This window comes from Embiotoca jacksoni, unplaced genomic scaffold (assembly GCF_022577435.1).
Source record: "Embiotoca jacksoni isolate LCO1_2020_lvr unplaced genomic scaffold, fEmbJac1.0.p SCAF_46, whole genome shotgun sequence".
NCBI classification, from domain to species: domain Eukaryota; kingdom Metazoa; phylum Chordata; class Actinopteri; family Embiotocidae; genus Embiotoca; species Embiotoca jacksoni.
The window spans coordinates 2,082,147-2,092,680 of NW_027185399.1; the positions used below are offsets into that span (position 1 = coordinate 2,082,147).

General features: G+C 38.4%; 2 protein-coding genes across 2 annotated transcripts; both read right to left on the reverse strand.

Moving 5' to 3' along the window:
• Positions 1-610: 610 nt before the first annotated feature.
• LOC138210411 (odorant receptor 131-2-like) lies at positions 611-1,655 on the reverse strand. Its single transcript, XM_069169542.1, has 2 exons — positions 1,506-1,655; positions 611-1,378 (listed from the first exon to the last, which is right to left on the reverse strand). The coding sequence occupies exons 1-2, from the start codon at positions 1,653-1,655 to the stop codon at positions 611-613; spliced, it is 918 nt and encodes a 305-aa protein (XP_069025643.1).
• Positions 1,656-3,382: 1,727 nt separating this feature from the next.
• Positions 3,383-4,680, reverse strand: LOC138210449 (odorant receptor 131-2-like). The gene is made up of 2 exons (XM_069169618.1): positions 4,531-4,680; positions 3,383-4,144 (listed from the first exon to the last, which is right to left on the reverse strand). Exons 1-2 carry the CDS (start codon positions 4,678-4,680, stop codon positions 3,383-3,385), a joined length of 912 nt encoding a protein of 303 aa, XP_069025719.1.
• Positions 4,681-10,534: the final 5,854 nt, after the last annotated feature.

The window sequence follows — 10,534 nt, forward strand, 5'->3', positions numbered from 1 at the left end:
TACAGCTTCACAGATATCCGTCTCAATTTAAACTAGATTTGATTTTAGATAACAAAAATCTACAGTATACAAATGTTTAAATAAATTTGTACAGATAATTGTGTGAACAACATTTTGGGGAGTTAGCTGAGGAGATCGAACAGTTCAATGAATATAATCCCATTTCCAAAATGTTGGGAAGCGATGTGACAAAAAACTGATTGTGTTGATTTGAAAATCATGGAAACTTATATTTAATTGAAAAATAGACCAAAGACGACAACATGTTGAAAAGGAGAAATTTTATTGTTTCATGAAAAATATATGCTTATTTTTAATTTGATGGCAACAACATGTTTCCAAAACGTTGTGACAGGATCATGTTGACCACCGTGTTGCTTCACCTCTTGTTTTTACAACACTCTGTAAACGTTTGGGAACTGAGGGGGCCAGCTGCTGTTTTCCAGTTGCAGTTGGAGTTTTGAAAGTGAGATTTTGTCCCATTCTTGTCTGAATTTAAAAACGCAATCTTATGCACACAAACCTAAATGTTCAAGTCTTTTCATTTTGTTCATATTTATTTAAACATGCTGGTAGTTGACCAAAGTTTGACAGACCGTTTGTTGCTTGTCTAATGTACGTAGAGTTTGCACAACAGATACTCTTTCAAGAACTTCCTGAAAGTATTGTCTCTAATGCCGTAGATGATTGGACTCAGGGATCGTGGCAGGATCTGTATAGTAATATAAATCACAAAGAGGGAGTCGATGGAGTTTTTGGGGAACCTTCGCCGCAGCGCGTCCATCAGCTGGGGAGACACGTATGAAGCCATACAAAGCAGCAGCTGGAAGCCGTGAAGGACGATCGTGTTTCTGGCTTTTTTAGCATCTTTGCTTGCTGATTTTGCAGCGAACAAGACTTTGAAGTAAGTGTAAAAGATGGTGAGCCAAACTACGATCAGAAACAGCAGATAGGTGATGTCTCTCTTCTGGACAATGAGGGGACTCGGGAAGACGGTTTGTCTGAGACAGAAGACTCGCGAGTGAAAGAAGTCCAGCGGCTGCGTGGCCAACGTGATGAAGAGGTCGGGAAGGACGGACAGCACGCTGGTGGTCCAGATCAAAGCGATCCACACTGTTGTCTTTCTGACGGTGCAGATGTGAGCGTGACGGAGGGGGAAGCAGACGGCGATGTAGCACTCCACCGCCATGCAGGCCAGGTTCAGGGGCGTGTTCTCGGTGGTGAAGAGGGCGATCAGGATGAAGATGCAGCAGACGGAGACGTGGATCTTGTAGACAGTGTAGCTGAGGACGAAGAGGACGGCGGTCAGCGTCACCTGGATGATATCGTTGACCACCAGGTGGATGAAGAGGATGTAGCGAGGGTTCGTGTAGAAGATCTGCAGACAGGAAAAGCACACAAAGAGAGAACGTTCAGAAATAGTCCAAAACCAACGTGTGACGTAAAGCAAAGACATTAAACGTCTTCTGTAGATGTATTGTAAGTGTTGTCCAGAGTGACAGGACCTGGTGTTTGCTGAAGGTGTGAACGAGACTTCCATTGATGTAGTTGATGGAGATGCTGAGAACCACAACGATCAAATTCTTGGTGACGGCTTTACTGAAGGAGTCTCGAGGTTGTAAGGTCGCAGTCACGTCGGCCGACGACACGTTCATGTCTTCAAATCTGAAAAATACAGCTCAAATATTCTTTGATCATTAGTAAATATTTACTGTGATAGCAGACTTCCACAAAGGATATTATTAGGCGGTGATTTTAAAACACTAACTTCCTGAAGATCAGAAACACGTTGACTGAAAGAATGAGCACTGAAACAAATCGGACATTTTTAGTTGAGTCACACTTAAAGAAAAGTAAATTATTTCAGAAAGGTGCGTCGACACATAAGACAACATCAGTGAAATGTTCATGTTTCTATGTCACTGCAAAAATTCAACAATTGTAATCTTTAAAAGTGTTTAGTTGCAGGAAATGGGCCCTAAAATAATAATTGTAGTAAAACTAGTACAACCAGAGCTTTGAATACTTATTTGCAATTCAAATACAAAGCAACAGGGAAAACAAAACATGTTCCAATAATTAGCAGTAGCCATAAAGTTAACAAAATAATAATGATAAAACAATGATAATAATAACAAATAATGTTTAATATTTCATCAATATACAGTAAACATGATGGCCTGTCATCTACTCGTATCCCTCAATACATTTTCCAATCTTAAAGAGTGAAAGCATTAACTGGTGGATTCACCTTTTAACCAACTTTAAACTGAATCATCAACATGTCATGTTTATATTAACAGTAGAGGGACAATGATGAATCCAGAATCACATTTAAGACTGCTTCTTAAAGCCCCTAAAAAACATGTACTCATTCTTCATAATCCAATTTTAAAAGTTTGAGGGAAAAAAGGCTGAAATCTGTCGTGAGCTTTGTTACAGTTTTCAGCAAAGACAGGATCTCTGAAGGATCTCCATGTTGTTGAAAAGCAGTGTTGTAGTGATTTAAGTTTTTAGCATGAACTCAGAGAATCACAGCTTCATTCAGTTACGTTAGATTTGTTCTAAAGAGCGGCAGACAGCAGGAAAGAAACATGAACAATACACTACAAACATAAACAACAGAACAACGTTGTTCCACCTTCACGGTGAAATATGAGTGAAGTCAGAACCAAACAGCAGCTTTTAAAATGTGACGATGTTCTTACCCGAGTTCATGAGTTCAAACAGCAACGAGACGAGACGGGAAATATCAGCTTTTATATCCTCTGTTGTTGGAGGATACCGTGTGTGTGTGTGTGTGTGTGTGTGTGTGTGTGTGTGTGTGTGTGTGTGTGTGTGTGTGTGTCTCTCTGAGGATGAATGTGAACTTTCAAAGTTTGTACAAACATAAAAAAAAGTTCATTGTTAAGGCAGAGTGAACATTTGTGACAAATTCATTTGAAGAAATTTCCTCAAGGCATTCCTGAAATGTTGTGCGTACAAGCAGTGGTCAGTGGTAGGGGACAGTGAACTTGACCTTTGACCTATTCACATTTTATCGGTTCATTGTTGGTACAAAATGAATGTTTGAATAAATTCTCTCAACGCGTTCTTGAGTGACCTTGAACCTTGACCTTTGACCCCCAAAATCTCTTCAGGTCATCCTTGGTATCGAGTGAATGGTCTTGCCAAATTTAAAGAGATTCGCTCGGGGAGTTCTTGAGATATATCGTGTTCACGAGAACGGGACGTCTTGGTTTTCACTCATCAAAAGATAAACAACTTGTTTGCCACAATTAAATAACACAAACATTTTGTTATCGGTAACTATGAGTTGGAGTCGAGGTCTCAGGATCCGACTCATGTAAAGCTCTTTTAAAGGAGGATTTAATTCTTACTGTCAGTTCACTTTACATAACAGATACCTCTTCAGGTGCTTCCTGAATGTTTTGTCTCTGATGCCGTAGATGATCGGACTGATGGATCGAGGCAAAACCTGAATGATGATATAACAAACAAATAAGGAGTCGGCATAATTCTTGGGGAACAGCTGCTGCAGCAGCTGTTTCAGCAGGGGGTCTGCGTATGTCGCCATGCACAGCAGCACCTGGAAACCGTGCAGCAGGATGGTGTTTCGGGCCTTTTTAGCATCCCTGCTTGCGTTTTTTGCGGTGAACAGGATTCTGAAGTACGTATAGAAGATAACAAACCAGACGAGGACCAGGTACACGGTGTACGTGACGTCCCTCTTCCTGATGACGTGGGGATTTCGAAAGGCCGTTTCTCGGAGGCAAAACACGCGGGAATGAAAGAAGTCCAGCGGCTCTGTGGCCAAGGACACGAAGAGGTCGGGAAGAACAGACGAGACGCTGGTGGTCCAGATCAAAGCGATCAGAACCAGCGTTCTTCTGACGGTGCAGATGTGAGCGTGACGGAGGGGGAAGCAGACGGCGATGTAGCACTCCACCGCCATGCAGGCCAGGTTCAGGGGCGTGTTCTCGGTGGTGAAGAGGGCGATCAGGATGAAGATGCAGCAGACGGAGACGTGGATCTTGTAGACGGTGTAGCTGACGACGAACAGCGTGACGGTCAGCGTCACCTGGATGATGTCGTTGACCACCAGGTGGAAGAACAGGATGTAGCGAGGGTTCATGTAGAAGATCTGAGGGCCGCAAGAAGTCTGTTAGGGATTCAAACTCCTTCGGAAAAAAAGCTGCTTTTCTGAAAAATAGTACGAGCTGTCATACATGAAAACCTTTAAAATGTTAACTCGTAATAGAAAAGGAGAACATTTCAGAACTGCTGACTCCTCACAAATCTTTTTATAATGTTTTTATAAAATCCCCAAAACATGGTGAGAATTTTCTGATTTAGCAATTTCAGGAACCACAAACTCCTTTTACTCTTATGTCTTATCAATAATTTAAGTTGATCAATTTCAAGCCAGAACATCTAGCATTGGATTTTGGTGTCACGTACATTTTTTTTACATTTTATATATCACATATTACTTTTGTAAATGTATTTTCAGTCGAAGGAAAGTCTGACCTGGTGTTTGCGGAAGGTTTGAATGAGTCCTGCATTGATGTAGTTGATGGAAATGCCGAGAACCAAAACGATCACGTTCTTGGTCACAGCTTTGGCGAAAGAATCTCGGTACTCGATGACTACGGTCACGTTGGTGGACGGCACGTTCATCTCTGGAAGAACTGCAGAAAACACGACTCAGCAGTATCAGAAAATATGTGTGTGTAAATATATGTGTATATATGTATATGTATATATATATATATATATATATATACGTATATATATATATGTATTATTATTATTATGATCAGTTACAATAACATCAAGAGGATTTCTATGTTATTTTTATGTTATAATAACACTTTATTATAGGCCAAATTGAAATTTGAAACAATTTAGAAATTTAAAGTATGTTTGCAAAGTCTCCCTTTTGGAAATAAATAAAATGTCTGAATGTAAAAGCAGGATTTTACTGTTGTAGTTGGTTGAGGTGGAGATTTTTAGAACTATAACTATTTATTTTTAATATGGATTTTCTTGCAGATTTTTTTCTCTGTTAATTGACTGATTGTTTGGTTTAAAAAAAAAAATTTGAAAATAGAGAAAAATAGCGACACAAGTGCCCTAAACAATTATCGAAGATGTAGCTGAGAGCCCAGAAATCTGGAAAACTATTTCAATAGCATATTTAATAATCCAAGATTTAAACCTTTGCATGTTTTCTTTTCTGTTGGCACAAACTTTAATCTGCATGGAGGCATTCTGGCACATCGGAGATCGGAGATATGATCTGTCTCGCTTCCGTGTCTCGATGTTAATCATGTTAATAGTCAAACTATGCTTCACACGTGTTTAATTCAGTGTTAGGCTCCATTAAAGCTCGACCTCTCTGAGTCGCGACCCCCCTCATCACAGCGTGTTCACCTGAACACCCGTCTCAGGTTTCACACGCCTGATTCTCCACAAACCATCTGGTGACACGCAGGTCAGCAACCGCAAAGTCATGTGACAACCCGACACACAACACACTCTGACAGCTGGAGCATGACAGTTTATATATTTATATATATATATATATATATATATAGAAAACATGACTCAGCAGTATACATATATATGTATTCATAATAAGTAACCTAGTTAAAAAAGACCTTTAATACTACCATTGTTGTCAGGAGATAAAAGCTTTAAACATTTATTTCCTTCCAAGAGTAAAAAATCAAAGCGGTGCTCACCTCAGGATCAGGGTGTCAACGTGAAAGATGGAAATCAATGTGTTGTTATTTGGAATTGAAGTGAATGCGTTTATAATCTAGGAGCGTTCAAAAAACTTATTTAATCATTTTCACTGAATCTTTGTGTGCAAACTATCCAAAAAACAAGTTCATTATTAAAAAATTATAGCACATACAAGTATTGAGACGATCACTGAATTAGATTATCAGTCTTTCAAATGTTATCATCAGAGTTGTAACGGAAAAATTAGTTCAAACAGCGTAAATGTTTTGCTGTCGATCATTTTTGAAGAACACGTCATCCAGAAGAATCAGGATTGTGTTCCTGGTTGAACGAAGTTAAAGGATGAAATATCCTGCAACAGAAAAAAAACAACAACAATAACCACATCAAAAACCAAGCAAACAAAATAAACCACATCAGAACCCCGTGTAGGTTAAAGCTGTTAAAACAATATAAACTAGGTGATCGTAATTATGTCGTTATCATCTCAATACTTTAGTAGCTCAAACTGGACATATTTCAAACCTCCTAACTACGTAGTACTCACCTTGGTTGATCTGTTTACACTCAACCACCAACGCTGCATCAGACTTTATATGAGATGTGGTCACCAATCATATCAGGGTTCAGGGGTGTGTAGTCATGGTGTGTATGCACCTGTGTATATGTGCAGTTTGTGCGCACGCATATTAGCAGTTTGAAAATATACCAGCACAAGTACATATAGTTATAAAATTACTTTAGACAAACGTACCAGAGACCTCATAAAAGTGTTCGTAGCTTCCAGGTCTGTAAAATGGTTCTGATCCAGAAGTGTCTTCAGCTGCAATACCACTGAGTGCCACTAGAGGTCGGCTCCAAAAAGCCTCCGGCTCCATAGACTCCCATTCAACTTCTCTCATCAAATCCAAAGTGAATAAAATGTGTCCATCAGTTATCTCGGTGTTGTTAGCTAAAGTCACTCCTTCTTATTAGTTTTCTGGAGGTCCATCTGAAAATAATCCCTCATTCATTAGAAAGCTCAGCTCGTCCAAATATGGTCACTTCCTGCTCCAAACCGCTCCGAAGTAGCAAAGATGGCGACGGACAGAATCTAAACTGGAGGCTTCATAACTGATTAGATTGTAGTGATCAAAGGTCAGAGGTCACCGTGACCTCACGAAACACGTTTTGTGGCCGTAACTTCAGATCTCCAATTAGGACGAAATGTCTTACAGCATAATATCAAGAAGTGATGGCATTTAATATCTGAAAGGTCAAAGGTCAACTTCACTGACATTGAAATGTGTAAAAAAAACAAAAATGTTTCCTGTCCATTTTTCAACAGCGTAACTGAAGAACAGAAGGAGACCGTGGACACATTTCACAGCTTTATTGACCGAACACGTGAACACGTGAACACGCGAACACGTAAGAGGATTTTGACTTGTTTTTGTTTCTCTGAGTTTACACATTCAAACAGCTGACAACACACAGCAAAACAAACTTTGTCAAAAAACTAAGATTTTGCCTCCTTAGACTCTGTTAGACTCTTAGAATGTTTCATCTGATCTTTTCATTGTGTTTATCCAGTTTATATAAAATAATAGAATTAATAGATTTAATAGTCTTCACTGCAAATATTATATAAATCTGGACAAACATGAATGTAAACTTCAACTTCACTGCTTGGCGGAGGCAAAAGATTCTAGTTTCCGTTGATAAATATATTTCTAACTTTGTGTCTTTAACTCTCCAACTTCAGTCTTCAGTGTTGCTCCAGTAAACTTGTTGTCACTTTCCACCGCCGAGACTTTGGGAGCATCCCGACCTTTACGGGATCCCTCGGTGCATTCAGGCTTCAACCCTCATTAGGCCCCTGACGGTAAAGGACACACACACACACACACACACACACACACACACACACACACACACACACACACAGATGAGGCAGCTTGTTGTGTTTTTATCAGCATCAAAGGGATTCATTAAAAGTGTCTTCTGAGATGGTTCCTCATCACTGACATCAAAAACAATCTGCAATCACTGTCGGTGACATTTAAGATAATTATTTACTTTAAATGTCTGTTTTTGTAAGTTGTACACAAGTTGCAGTGCTCGGTGGAAAACAGCTGATTAAGTTCTCTGACATTTACCTGAAAACAATGAATTATTCTCTGTGGACCAAAGCTGCTAATCCATAAGGAGAACATCTTTGTTGCTCATTTGTTTGACTTTAATTAGCTTTGAATATGAAAACAATCAACAGAAACTTCACATTTTGTTTGTGATGATCAAAACTTTTCTTTGAGCTTCAAACTGAAGGAAAGATTTGAAGTTCATGAAGCGTTTACAGCATCTTCAGTTCTCTGCTTTCATCCTCAATCACACATTTTCATTTATGTCATTCATCGTTTAGAGTTAAAATGTTCGTTTATAAATTGATGAGTCAACAGGTTTCTGTAAAACTAAAAACTAAAACGGCAAAGATAAAATAAGAATAGTCATAGTTTCTTTTATTTCCTTGAACATTTCAAGAGCTGGAAGGATTAATTGATTAATTGTACTCCGGAAAACTAATTTGATGATTGATTATTTTTAATTAATTTCATTACGAAACATTTTCGTATTCGGTTTTTAATTTCTATCTTTGTAAACTGAGCATTTTTTTTTGTCTTTGAACAGTCTAAACATGACATTTGATTGAGGGCACCTGTGACGCAGGAAACATGTGAATGATCCTTTTCTTCTTTTTTTTTAAACAATATCTGACATTTGAAAATTAAAAGATGAATTAATTATTTATGAAAATAGATTAATCAGAAAAGAAAACGATGGTTATTTGCAGCCATAATCTGAATGTCAACCTGGGCTCCTGGAAACAGATCAATCATGTATTGAGTTATTCATGTTTACGTTGTTATAATTCTGTAAAAATTCGCTATTTTCTGAGATGAATCTGAAATTTTGATAAGTAATAAAAGTAATAGTTTGTTGCAGCCCAACTTTATTTCAGAGCTTTGAGTAAAACTTGTTGTTTGAAAACAGAAACGGGAACAAACAGGTGTTGCGTCGGTCTGCTGAGAGTTTGTGTTTGAAGGTCAGAGTCGCTGATGAAGCTCTTTGTTGGAGAGTAAGTGATCTCCAGGGAGCTGCTCTTTAATCACAGCTCACCGGGGATTCCCTCCGGTCCTCCGCGCCTCGCTGAGTTTACCGGTTCACCTTTGGAGAATTCACTTTGGTCATCAGGGCACTCGTTGCTGTGAAAACGTAACTTCATGAAGTTTGAGGCTCAAAACTTGACTTGACTTCACTCATTTAACTTTTTAATCAGATTATCAGACAATTTCTAAAAGCCTAAAAAAAAATAAAAAAAAAAGCCTGTCTCATTTTTTATAAATTGAGGACTCCTGTCTTGGAGGTTTTGATGACTTTGTTAATGAATTATTTAATGTTGATAGAATAAAAAAGACAGTATAGGCTCTACTGACTGGTTTTAATCCTGTAGGGACGAACATCCGAGGATCTCGGTCACAAATCATCCAGTTAGAAGCCAGTCGGCACAAATACATCATTGTAAAGTCTTTTTTTTGAGCAGGAAATAGTTTTAAACATTTTAAAAACATTATTTTTTGACTCAGCTTTATGGGCGTGTACTGTAGTGATTACTGAAGGAGCCCACCAAGCACAGGGCCAGGGAATCTGTTTATCATAGTATTATTAATATATATATGTTTTACACTTTTTTCAAACAGATTTCTAATCATTTCAAAGACATTTCTTGAAATTATCAAATTAATTTGGTATTAAATTAGAGATTAAAAAGCCGCCTGATAATAACTCGACTGCAGCTCCACCAAATCTGATGCCACAGAAATGAAGCTCGTATCTGTTCCTCTAACGCCCTCACGGAGCCTTTTACCTTGATACTGTTTTCTTTCAGCTGTCTGTGATTGTTGATTTGTGGTCAGCGGGTCATTATAGTAACTGTTTGGAGAAATCTGTTGATAAAATGACTTCCAAATGAAGTGTTGAGTATCTGAAGTCGGACTTCTGAGGTGGAAAATAAACCCCAAAAAATGTGAACACATGAAAAATGACGCCCACTCGGAGGTAAAAAGTTCACTCCTTTATTGCTTTTCTGTGCCGTGATACAGATTCATTAGAAAAATACAAAAAACCAACAAAAGTAAAGCTGTTAGAAAATATACAAAAACATACAGAAGGGGTATACAGGAAATTTAAGGTGGTCTTTTTTTTTATTTTTTTTTATACAAAACTACAAGACTTCGACATCCTCCGCTATCATCGTATTCATTTACAAACAGTGAAGCTTCTCAAGGCTCACGATACAAATTTGACATATTTTATGAGTGTAATTTTAATCAGTTGAATTGAATACAATCAGGTCAGATGCAGTTAAAAAAACAAAAGAAGCAAAATAAAGTAATTTGTTCTGCATGTCAGTGAATACAGAAACCTTCTGATCTGTCTGGAAAGTGCAGAGTGAAGAACAAATTTGATGCATGAAAGGAAAGGTCATATTTTCCCTCTCGATGACGAGACCACAGCTTCAGTAACACTTTTCTTTTAAATTCCCTTTTTTTGAATTATGACCCAGTTTCCTGTTGAACTGTTCTCGACACAACAAAAGCTGCAAAAGATTAATAACTATCATCTCGCGGCGAGCGTTTTATTTTGAAAGTACACAAGCCAGTTTAATATTGGGAGTGGTAATAAACACTTCATTGTTCAAACTCCTCTCCTGCCCCCCACCCCCTCCACACTCCCTCCTCCCCCC

Bases quoted from the DNA above. Each gene is read 5' to 3' on its own strand.
- LOC138210411 (XM_069169542.1), bottom strand. From the start codon at position 1,655: ATGAACGTGTCGTCGGCCGACGTGACTGCGACCTTACAACCTCGAGAC. The intron at 1,379-1,505 runs GTCCTGTCACTC...TCCTGTCTGCAG, and splicing joins ACACCTTCAGCAAACACCAG to ATCTTCTACACGAACCCTCG.
- LOC138210449 (XM_069169618.1), bottom strand. From the start codon at position 4,680: ATGAACGTGCCGTCCACCAACGTGACCGTAGTCATCGAGTACCGAGAT. The intron at 4,145-4,530 runs GTCAGACTTTCC...TGCGGCCCTCAG, and splicing joins AAACCTTCCGCAAACACCAG to ATCTTCTACATGAACCCTCG.